We start from the raw sequence: 12,742 nt of genomic DNA, 5'->3' as shown, positions 1-12,742 counted from the left end.
ACAAAAGTTAAAAAAGGGAGATGTGTTGTATATATATATGTATGTGCTGCGGTTGCTTTGAGAACGTTGCGCCAGCTGCCGTAAAGGAGGTGCGTTGCTAGCCTGGTTGCTATGTTTCCGGTGGGTCGTAAAAGTGTTCTTCATGAGTTTGTACCCTGCTCAAATCTGTCAGTAAAGTTATTCATTGGATTATACCTTTTTGTTTTGAACTTTATTACACCTTGGAGCGCTTTATCCCGTCCATTGTTTTCCTGCTTTCGCTATCTGCGCTTAATGACTGAGCTACGTGACTGATTTATTGTGATGTCACACGGAGCATTTCTGGTCGGGACGGGATTCGTCTCGAGGGATTCGAATAAAGAACCAACTCTTTTCTTTACTATAGTGGTCTCGATAACGGGTACCGGTTCTCAAAAAGGGATTCGAGTCCGAGGACTCGGTTATTTTCTTATCGAACAACCGGGAAAACCGGTTTCGAGTATCATCCCTAGACACACGGTAGTGATCACGGTGCCGCAATACATAGTTAATCTGCGTTAGCGCTTATAATAACAATATCACTAATACTTGGTTAATATTCAAATCACGAGATTTAAATTTTATGTGCGAAATGGAGGACAGGACCTCCCATTGGCTCTGCTGTAAGCAGACTTCCATTTATGTTCATTTCATATTTAAAATGCATTAAAATAAAATCCCATCCGTCTTGTCTTTTATAATGATTGTTAACGATAGGCAAAATTACAAAAAAAGTTCAGTTCCCCTTTGAATGGGAACTGCACTTTTTGTTCACAATCATGAAAGACATGACAACGGATGGATTTTTAAAAATGTACTCTAAATATTACATAAACGTAAATAAAAGTTCGCTTACAGCGGAGTCAATGGGAGCTCCTCTATTTCGCACATAGTATTAATGATAGAGTACTAAGGTTATTGTTATTATAAGCGCTAACGCTATTTATTGGCTACTATTTATCGGCGCCATGATCACTTCCGTGTGTCCCTATGTTTACATCGAGTGGTCTGCTGCTTCCTTGCTTCCTGTAAGTTTATTGCAGATCATAAATTATGCATATCACCTGAACAGAAGAAGTCTGAGTAGGTATTCCGTTGGTATACTTTGACAGCCATTTAGGACCCAAAACTGGCGAGGACGAGGACTGTTGTACCTAAAAGAAACCCTGCAAACCAAGGGTGTCCAAAGCGGTCATTTTTGGCCTGCAGCTTGTTGATTTTGTATTAGATATTATATTTTTATTAGATATTACACACACTTACTTTTTCACTTATAACACAAAGCTAATGTAGCTTATACTACAGTATATTGACCTACATTGGATTGGTTTTATTATCTTTAATGCACACAGTGTATCAAATATCACAATCGTTAAATGTTTCTATATTTCTATCTATATTTTTGATTTCAGAATATTATTTATTTAAGGAACACCTACAAGCAGTATTTTAATCTTTTATTTTAAAAATCATTAAACACAAAAGCTAAGTTTTACATTTTGTGTTTTCTTCCATTACTGTACCCAAAATGAACCTGGTTGTGATCTTAAAACTGAGATCCTTTCCGAATGGTTATTGGAAAAAAACAACTTTGAAATGTGAGATTTTTACTTTACTTTACCAGATTTAATCTTGTCCAAATTTTAAATTTTCCAAAGTAAGAAAAGGCAAAAATTTACAAACTGGAAGAAAAACGTGTCAGAAGTGTTGTCCCTCTGCTTTTCTTTTGCTTCGTCTCAGGAAAGCTTTGAGGGCAAAACCCAAATGAATCAAATGGGAGCTAGTAGTGCTTTTGATTAGTTATTGTGCACTATCCACTTAAATTAGTTAAAAAAAAACTGAATGTAGCATTCAATACAACATATTTATTACATCATCTGGTTTACAACAATACTAGCATTTTCTATCTTCAATAAGATACGATTTATAAAATTGTGTTATTGTTTATTTTATTTACTTTGTTGCTAAAATTAATTTTTTAGTTCCGTAATTAATAATCGAGTATCTGCTTGGGATTCCAAATCTGATCGAATCGGATCCGAGGCCTAAAATGTTAATCGGACATCACTACTTATTATGTACCGTATGCCTATTTGTGTGCTAATGTGTGCTTAGCTGTTGTGTAGCTGCAAGCTTCTACTGGTCTATAGCCTACCATGTTTACCTTTTTATAATTGACTTGACTAAAATACAAGAAAAGACCAACCTTGTGTGCTTATTGAAGGACATTTAGATAACTGGCTGTCCAGTTTTGCATAAATAAACACGCTGCAGGACTGCTTGTAGCAGAGATTATATCACACATATTACATCCGAGTTCATACTTGGTTTTTTTATGATATTAGACTGAGAGCCCATATCGATATCTGATCCGGATATCCTGATAAAAAATATTGTCCCATATTTGGGTCACTATGGTAAAAATACCTGATTGTTTTTCCTACCACAGGCACACGCTGCAAAGTTGGCCAAAGTTTATCAGCCCCTTCGTTCTGCCCTTGGCAGCAAAAGCAAAGTCTCTGTTGCCCACCTCCTTGCTGCTCGACAAGACATGTCAAAAATCCTACGTACAAGCAGCGGCAAGTCACGGGAGAAGACCGCTTGTTCCATTAATAAGGTAAGAGGAACAGAGTCTGTACATTATTTGTATTAAAATGTGCATATATACTTTAGTTTAAAAACCTATTGTAGTAAAAGGAAAAGGAAATAGCGTGCCCAAGCCAATAAATGGAACCTAGTTATGTGGAGAACTTATCAAGTCCTGGTCCAGAATACAAATAAAATCATGTTTAATTAAAAAAGTACTTTGAGGCAATCTTCAAAGAAGAAACATGATCAAACTTAGAACAAACATGGAAATAATTTTGTTACGTTCCATCCATCCATCCATTTGCTACCGCTTGTCCCGTTTGCGATTGTCACAAAAACTTGTGAAAACCCTAGAATAATACTTTTAAACGGCAGAAAAACTTACTTGGGAGTAAATATCATGTAGTCTGTCAAAAGTCTGCCCACTTCTTTTTAGTGGATCTCGGCTTATTGTAAAAACAGACTGAATTTACATAATTGAGATGTATTACTGCCAGTGACAATTAACCTTCTAAAAACTGTGTGCTGATTTGTCCTTATTTACGTGGCATCTAGAAAATATAGACAATAAAATTATGAAGAGAACATAATTAACACACAAGTAATAAACATTTGCAACATGTAATCTTAGACTTTTAAATAACATTATTTATTGTATTTTCTAACATTCCTTTCCAATGTGCCACCTGACCTTTGCAACTTTTTTAAAAATTAAACAGGCTCCTGTTTGGACACCTGTAATAAATGTAGCTTTAGCTCTAGCTAACACGTTTATACATATCAATTTTACAAAGAATAAAGAGGTTAATGATAAAATAACAGTTTCATAGTTTAATACTGGTTGTACCACATGACATGAGAAGCGTACCAACGTGCATGTGACTTCAAATAACCCTTTTACTTGAAAGCGAACAACAGCTGGGGTCTTATAGAGTGGATGATGCAACATCTTGTTTACAGGTATTATCTTTTAACTTTGTAATAAAAGTCTGGTGTTTTTGGTTGAGCCACTCCAACATTTGACAAAAACATCATAATACTATGTTTATTTGTGCGGACAGGTATGCCACATGCCATTCTGGGGGTTCTAAATGCCAAAACATTAAAATAATATATATTATTACAATGTAGTGAAACTTTATTTAAACCAAAAAACTGGGAAGTTAAGTAAACTAGTTACATCATCTAAAAACTAAATCATTGGACACACAAATATGCATGTCATGTCATTGACCCATTATTAGATCCATCCATCCATCCATCCATTTTCTACCGCTTATTCCCTTCGGGGTCGCGGGGGGCGCTGGAGCCTATCTCAGCTACAATCGGGCGGAAGGCGGGGTACACCCTGGACAAGTTGCCACCTCATCGCAGGGCCAACACAGATAGACAGACAACATTCACACTCACATTCACACACTAGGGCCAATTTAGTGTTGCCAATCAACCTATCCCCAGGTGCATGTCTTTGGAGGTGGGAGGAAGCCGGAGTACCCGGAGGGAACCCACGCAGTCACGGGGAGAACATTCAAACTCCACACAGAAAGATCCCGAGGCCGGGATTGAACTCACGACTACTCAGGACCTTCGTATTGTGAGGCAGACGCACTAACCCCTCTGCCACCGCGCTGCCCATTATTAGATATTCCTCTAAAATGTGGATGTAAACTTTAAATGTTCTCATTCATCAAGTCATTGTATTCTCAGGGGATTGAATTGATGTTTTATCTAAGCAGGCAATATAATTTCATTCTCACAGACTAGACAGGGAAGATGGAGTTTAAGGGCATGGTGTTGGCGCCAAGTATATTAACCTCTTAGGTGAGCGGTACCTTTTAATCTAGAATGGTTTGACTCTTTTGGGACACAAAACGACGCTTGTTATGATACAACAGAGACCTCTGCCAGCCAACGACAGTCGTTTGAGTGGAATCACCCTCATTAGTATATATTGCCTTCAGCTGTAACTGTGGTCATGTGGGCTATGTGAGATCATCATATACATCAAGTATTAAAGAACTATATGTTTAAACTGATGTTGTTGTTGTTGTTGTGCTGGGACTCTTCACCCGTGAGCGTACTCCGGTTAGGGAATAAGGACACTGTTTTACTTTTTAACCTCTTCTTTATATATTGCTTTGTAGCAGCAGCAGCTAAGCACACTCTCACATACACACTGTTCAACACATTGCCCGAAGGACCCCGGAAAAGTAAACATATCTGCCCGGTAAACTGCCTGACTCAAAACAGACGTAACTTAAAGGTGCATGACTACAATAATAGCTTGTTTACGTCAACAATAATATAGTCAATTATATTCAACAATTATCATATTAAATAGGGAACTTTCTCTTAATCTTCTGACAAAGGGAATTTATAACAGCCACCCCCTAAATAGCATGGCAATTTTGAAACAAACATAAATTCCCACAACAGTCCTTTAAACAGGATTATCCTCAGGAAGAGCTGACAGCTGGACCAGCCGAGCAACGGGTCTCACGTAAGTCTTCTCTCCAACTTTGACTTCAGCAGTCCGTATACATCCATCATCACTTGCATTTAACTTCACCACCCTGCCCATTGGCCAGTGAGCACGTGAAAGCTGAGGATCAACAATCATCACAACTGTGTCCAGGGGGAGATGATCTGTGTGTTGGCGCCATCTCTGGCGGGTTTGAAGAGAGGGCAAGTAGTTTCTGATGAACTGTGTCCAGAAGTGGTCGGCCATCATCTGGCAATGACGCCAGCGCCTCCTGGTGATGGTGTCAGGAGCATAGGCAACTTGTGGAAGAGAGGCATCCTGCCGCCCCATCAACAACATGCTGGGCGTCACTGGGTCTGGATCGGCCACATCCGAGGATACATATCCTAAAGGCTTGGCATTGAGGATGCCTTCCACTTCGATGAGGAGTGTGAGCAGAACCTCTTCTTGGAGCACTTGAGCACCTATGACCACTTGCAGGGATTTCTTGACTGATTGAATCTCACGCTCCCAGACACCACCAAAGTGGGGAGATGCTGGTGGGTTAAGACGGAACTTAATCTGTTTTTCTGCAAGCCGCTCCTGCAACTGTGATTCCATTGCTGCAAAGGCCTCCTTCAGCTCCTTATCTGCTCCTCGGAAGTTAGTCCCCTGATCAGAGAGGACCTCAAAGGGAGTGCCTCTCCGTGCAATGAACCGTCTCAGTGCGAGGAGGAAAGCATCTGTGTCGAGGCTGGTGAGTAGATCCAGATGTATACATCTCGTCGTGAGACATTTGAAAATGATCCCCCAGCGCTTTTCACTTCGCCTCCCAGCCTTGACCATGTACGGGCCAAAGCAGTCCACGCCTGTTGAGAAGAATGGAGGCTTGAACAGCCGCAGACGGGCTGAGGGCAGGTCTGCCATCCTCGGCACCACTGGCTTCCCTCTCCACTTCATGCAACCAGTGCAAGCTCTCTAATACTTTTTGATAGCCTGCCTTCCTCGGAGAACCCAGTAGTAGCGCCTCATCTCTGCAAACACCCTATCAGGTCCAGGGTGGTGTAACTGAGCATCCATCTCTTTAATGAGGAGTGTGGTGACTGCATGACGGGGATCCAACAGTATTGGGTGAATGTCAGTGGGGCTAGAGCTCAATAAACAAACGGCGCAGGCGTCCTCCAACCCGTATAAGACCCAATTTAGGGTCTAATTCTGGGGCGAGCGTACTCAGCCTGCTGCTGGGTGGCACAGGCTTGCCGGCTCTGAGGCATCTGATTTCTTCAGAGAAGCAGTCTGTTTGGCTGGTTTTGAGCAGGTGGACTTCAGCATCTCTTAGGTCACACAGAGGTGAAGCAGGGTCGGCTGCCGCCCCATGAAGAGACTGTTGCGTGGCCTTGACCAACTCTCTCCAGCTGCTGAACCGGGTGAGATCTGGTATCTTGGGTGGTGAGCTGGTCTGTGTGAGAACACAAAAAACACTGTGTTTTAACTCACCACGGTCCTTTGGCTCTGTGATGCTAGGACAGGATGGCCATTCATCCGGTGGACGGCGAAGGAATGCTGGTCCCTGGATCCGACGATTTGGCGCAGCCAGGTCAGCTAACATCTTGCCACGGGTGAGATCGTCGGCCGGATTGTTAGCTGTATCCACATACCTCCAGGTGTGTGAGGCAGTCAGCTCCTGGATCTCAGAAACCCTTGTTCCCACGAAAACCTTGAATCTGCACGACTGAGATGTCAGCCAGGTGAGAACTGTTGTGGAGTCAGTCCATAAGAAGGTCTGGGCAATACACAAGGTGAGCTCTTTGTGAAGGAGGGAGGACAGCTGGGCTCCTGTCAGCGCTGCACAGAGCTCCAACCGTGGCATTGACTGCTGGCGTTTTGGGGCCACTCTAGACCTTGCCATCACAAATGAGACATAGACAGTGTCATTAGTTCTTGTGGTGAGATATGCCACTGACCCGTAGGCTTGCTCAGAGGAGTCACAGAAGACGTGGAGAGTGTACTCTGTGGTGTCAGTAGCAAGCTCCAATGGTGCATAAGTTCGAGGGATGGAGATGTTGGCCAGCTCGGGGAGTTCTCTCTCCCAGCTGGACCAGGCCTGGAGGATGTCAGGAGGGAGATTCGGGTCGTCCCAGCTCCTCTTCTTTGCCCACAGTCTCTAGACAAGAATCTTGGCCCGTGTAGTGTACGGGATAATGATCCCGATCGGATCATACTGGCGGGCGAGTACCTTATAGATGTACCGCATAGTAGGGGTCTCACTCTCTGGGGGCTTTGGCTTGAAACCAAGCCGATCAGATGGACAATACCACCGCAGACCAAGGGCCGGCTCCTGTGGATCGTTGCATTTCTCGGCCAGCCACAGCTCTGTGCTTTCAGATCGGGCACTGGAAGGCAAGTGGGAGACAACACATGAGAAGTTACTTGCCCACTGTCGAATCTCAAATCCTCCTGAGGCCAGACATTGTTGCATCTTGTCCACCAGGAGCTTGGCTGACTCAGTCGTTGACAGTCTCTAGACAGTTGTCCACGTAGAAAGACTGTTCGATGGACTGCAGGATGTCTTCATTTCCTGCAGCACATTCTTTGACATGTTTTTGCAGGGCAAATGTTGCACAACACGGGCTGCTTGTGGTACCAAATGGCAAGACCTGCCATTGGTATACGTCAGGCTGTTTCTCCCTTTGCAGGTTTCTCCAAACAAACCTCAGCAACGGCTGGTCCTCCGGTAGCAGCCGAACTTGGTGGAACATGGCTCGGATATCTCCACTGATGGCGACAGCGTGCTGGCGGAACCGCAGGAGGACCCCGATGAGAGATGGGCCGAGGGTTGGACCTGGGAGAAGCTGCTCATTGAGAGAGAGACCACCATGATTAAAGGAGCAGTCAAAGACAAGGCGATGTTTGCCATTATGATGGACGAGGTGATTAGGTATGGACCATGACTCTCTGGAGCTGTTTCCCTCTCCCTCCTGGAGCTTTGTGACACACCCACCATCTATAAGCTTCTGGATCTCTGCTTCATATATTTTAGCTTTGACAGTGTCTTTAAGCAGTCGTCTCTCTGTACTGCGTAGCTTTGGTATCACTGCTTCAACATCTGCTTTTAGTGGTGGTGCACCTTTTATCCGGAGCAGGGGTGTAGTGTAGCAAAGTGTGTCACCAACCTTCACTCTCTTAGTGCGTGCTTCCAAGACGCTCACCGCTTCCTGGTCCAGGCGAGACCGCACTGCTAGCCGCTCGCTACGGAATAGGAGCACATCAAGCTGCCAGAGGCGTTCGACTTGTTGGTAGATGTCATCTGGTGTAGGCTTGAAGGCGGTGTAGTAGCATGATGCAGCGGGGGACTGGGAACCATCTGGGCCTTGGAGCGTCCAGCCGAGTGCTGTACGGATAGCTACGGGTCCTCCCTTTGGGCCAAACCTCACAGGTTCTGTAGCAGTGATCAGGTGAGTGTAATCTGCACCAAGGAGCAGCAGTGGTTGCACCTTATTGAAGCTCTGCAGTTGTAACCCTCTCAGGTGATGGTAGCGTCTCTGGAGCGCTGCTATTGGATAGGATTGCTCTGTCAGGCTGAGTCGACCTGCTGTGTAGGCCCTCTCAACCAAATGCTGCTGTGATGGTGATGCTGGAGAAGCTACATGAAAGTCAACTGATGCTCCAGTGAGGTGAACCACATCCTGACGAATAGTCCGCAGGGTGAGGGACTCTGCTCTGCCCCTGAGCTTCAGGTCTCGAACTGCAGCTGGGAGTATTATGGTGCGTTCAGCTCCATCATCGAGGATTGCATAGGTCTGCAGTGATCTGGTCCCATGACTGATGATGATTGGCACCACCTTGAGGTATACTTTCCCTCCCTGCATCGAGTTAGCCGCTGAGGTGCAGTCTTTGGGTGTGATGAGGAAGATTTGGGGGCCCGGCCTGGTGATGTCATGCAGCACTCTCAGGTGGATCTCCTGACACTCACTGCAAGGTTTCTTTAACGTGCAGCTCTCTTCATCGTGGTTAGTACGGCCACAGTTACGACAGCGCTTTCCGCCTGCTATCCACTTCTCAATTTCCTGTGTTGAGCGTTGAATAATGTCTGGACACTGCGACAAGTAGTGCTCTGTACTCTTGCAGAAGAGACACATCCTTTTAAACTTTTGTTGCTTAGCTGCTGGCCGAGTCGTTTCGGCTGATTTGGGCTGGTCTGCGCCGTGATACACAGAAACAGGCTGAGTCCGAGGCCGGGGAGAAGGAACAGGTCTGTCTCGATTGGCAGGCGGTGCTCCTTCAGCTCGATGGCGCTGTGCCATTTTTGCGGACAGTCTCTGAGCTTCTGCCTTCACCTTGAGCCACTCTGCGAGGTCTCTGAGGTTGTATGGATTTAGGCTGCTGGTGCTGAGGCGCCCCTGAACCTGCAGATGCTCCACAAAATTGTCTCTCATGTGTCTAGGGAGTTTGCTAAGTAGCCGGTCAACATGGCCAGTAGACATCACTTCCATCCCATTAGGCCCTTCCAATGAGGTTAGCATTCCCACCAGCAAGTCAACGTTGAGGGCGAAGCTCTGGAAAGCTTTGGGGTCTCCTGATTTGACATCAGGAGAGTTCAGGACATACTGTCTCTGCAAAGCCTGCATGGTGGCGGTGTAGGGCTGTACATAATGTCTGTGTGACTGAGCTATTAGCTTAGCTTCATCCAGGATCAAGTGTTCCATAAGCACACGGTATTTGTAATGTTCAGAAAGTTCAGTGTGTGGATTGAGCAGGTGATCTAACGCCATTTTTAAATCAGCAAACTCTCTCTCACTGTCATGCACCAACTTAGGCAGTTCAGGTATTGGAACAGGTTGTCTGGGGGACTGGGTAGTGTAAGGTACCTGCAGTGGCGTATACTGAGACTGGGGGCTGTACTGAACCTGTTGAGTTGATGGGGGCTGTTGCAGAGTGAAACCAGCAGGGGGAGACACCAGTTGATATGCTGGCTGAGTTGATGGCGGATACACAGGCTGGTAGAGTTGCAGCTGTTGGTTCTGCGTTGGCAGTGGTGACTGGTGTAATGGTTGTGTAGCGATGGTTGATGGAGGCTGATAGACAGTCCCCAGGGGAGTGGCAGCGCTGTAGGGCGATGGATTGATAACTGGCTGAGTGCCAGCCGCAACAGGTAGCTGTGGTGCAGAATATGGCGCTGTTGCTATCTGTGGGGGTTGATAGGCTGGTTGTGCAAACAGTGGAGCGTGTTGCTGCACGGGCTGTGCAGACGGGAGTGGGGTGTATTGCCACACGGGCTGTGCAGACGGGAGTGGGGTGTATTGCCACACTGGCTGTGCGGACGGGAGTGGGGTGTATTGCTGCACTGGTGCTGGATTTACTGGTGTTGTCTGCATGGGCAGGTATTGCAGTTGTGCAGCTGGTGGCACTCTGTCCTGTACATTGTTAATCATCACTGTGGTCGGCTGGTTAGACAGGTAGCCTGATGTAACTGATGTCTGTGGGCTGGCATAACTCGCTACTTGTGAAGCTTGAGGTGTAGGCTGCAGCATCAAAACATTCAGCGTAGTGAGGGGAGGCGGTGCCCATGCCGATGTCACAGTTGAGGGCAGAGACTGCGTCAGTGTGTAGTTCTCCTGTCTACCACCTGGTGTAGGAGTATTTGCTGCTTGAAGCTCTAGTGTTGTAGAGATGGTATGTGGCAGTGTAGACAGGTGTGGCTCATGCTGAAGCAGCCTAGATGATCCAAGATGGAGGCTGGATGGCTGTGACAGAGGGGTGCTGTGAACTACTGGACAGTTTAGCCAGGGTGATTGATATGTTGGGACGCTCATATTGAGATTAGCTGGTGGCCGTAGGACAGGAGAACCCTGCCTGCTTTGATAGCTCCGCCTCACGGGCGCCGCCGATGGTTGGCTTATATGGCGTGTTAGCTGGCTGGGCAAGTCTCTAGCATGTATCGCCATGTTCCACTCGCTCACCTTGTCGGCCGCTCCCGCCGAAAATGGACGATCGGGGATAGCGTGCGCTCCGTGCGGCTGGTCCTCCATGCACACAGACTCTGTCTGTAGGTTGAGTGACTGCAGCCGCTGGGCGCCGACGCTCTCTCCTCGGTCCTCCGCGCGGGCACCGTGAGGAATGAGGGACTGTGGGAGGCTAACCTGGTAGCTTTCTAGACGAGTTGGAAGCTGTCGTTGTCTTGCTCCGAGTGCGCCGCCGTCTGCCGCTGTTGTTAGCGCTGCGTCCATTTCTCCGTCGCGAGTGAAGATAATCCGGCTCGAAGGACCAATATTAAAGAACGATATGTTTAAACTGATGTTGTTGTTGTTGTGCTGGGACTCTTCACCCGTGAGTGTACTCCGGTTAGGGAATAAGGACACCGTTTTACTTTTTAACCTCTTCTTTATATATTGCTTTGTAGCAGCAGCAGCTAAGCACACTCTCACATACACACTGTTCAACACATTGCCCGAAGGACCCCGAAAAAGTAAACATAGCTGCCCGGTAAACTGCCTGACTCAAAACAGACGTAACTTAAAGGTGCATGACTACAATAATAGCTTGTTTACGTCAACAATAATATAGTCAATTATATTCAACAATCATCATATTAAATAGGGAACTTTCTCTTAATCATCTGACAAAGGGAATTTATAACATCAAGGTTACCTTGTCACATACAATGCTGTTCTTTAGTTCCTTCATAAAAGATGTCTAAGTTTATCAGCATCCATCCATCTATTTCTACCGCCTGTCCCTCGTGGGTCATGGGGTGATGGAGCCTATCCCAGCTGCACATTTGGGCAGAAGGAAGGGTATGGCATTTGAGTTTATATTTTGCTCACATTTTTTGAAAACAGTTCAGCTTTCACAGTATTCCAGTATTCACACACCATTTATCCAGAACGAGTTATATTTAGTTAGTTAAAGGGGAACTGCACTTTTTAAAAACATTTTGCCTATTATTCACAATCATCATTAGAGACAATAAGACAAAAGGGTTTCTTTTTTTTTGCGTTCTAACTTAAAAATTGGCTCATTCTCTGTGGCTAGCAATGTAGCTAATGGGAGCAATCAATTCTACCTTTAAATCACTTTAAAAATGAATTAAAAAACCGTCAACATTACTTAATTTACGTCCCATAACGTAATAACCAAACTGTAGCAACATTGTTATTGTAAGAGCGAACACTGAGGAACTCTTTTTCTAGCGTAACAGTGCTTCGGTATTAGCTGTAAAAGCTAACTAGAGCAAGAGATAACGTAGCTTCTACGTCAGCATGAAACACGCTTAAGTTTGTAATGCACAACACAATGCCATAGGACAACAATATTAAGGAACAAATGCTTACATTTTGTGGCTGATCAAAATTCTTTCTGGATTCAGGACTTTTTTTTTGCGATTGGGAGGTCTGATCGACATAATTTCTACAATGTTAAATTGCGCTTATTTTGCAAGGCTCAACTTCTGTGTGTTTATTCTAGTTTTCCCGCCTCCACCCACAGAGACAGTGATTAGGTGAATAACAAGAAAGTCCACTCCGTTTCTTTCATTCCGCCATATATACTGTAGTTCAAAAAGTAATGGGTGGATCTTGATTACACTTTCAGGAAATGTTAGAAATGGGATTAAAAAAAACAAGTGCTTACATTTTGGAGCTGATCCAGATCACTGTCTGGATTCAGGACTTTTTT

General features: G+C 45.3%; 1 protein-coding gene across 2 annotated transcripts in view; it reads left to right on the top strand.

Annotated features, from left to right (window-relative positions):
- The window catches only part of fam98a (family with sequence similarity 98 member A), a 51,686-nt gene that overhangs the window by 37,039 nt on the left and 1,905 nt on the right, over nucleotides 1-12,742 (top strand). For both annotated transcript variants that reach the window (XM_062058969.1, XM_062058968.1), the window contains exon 7: nucleotides 2,468-2,635. In XM_062058969.1, the coding sequence (XP_061914953.1) occupies nucleotides 2,468-2,635 (168 nt within the window). The remainder of the gene's footprint in view (nucleotides 1-2,467; nucleotides 2,636-12,742) is intronic.

This window comes from Entelurus aequoreus, linkage group LG09 (genome assembly GCF_033978785.1).
Source record: "Entelurus aequoreus isolate RoL-2023_Sb linkage group LG09, RoL_Eaeq_v1.1, whole genome shotgun sequence".
In the NCBI taxonomy this organism is placed as follows: Eukaryota; Metazoa; Chordata; class Actinopteri; order Syngnathiformes; family Syngnathidae; genus Entelurus; species Entelurus aequoreus.
The sequence above is the reverse complement of the archived record's forward strand: the minus strand, read 5'-3'. Positions and strand labels throughout refer to the sequence as shown.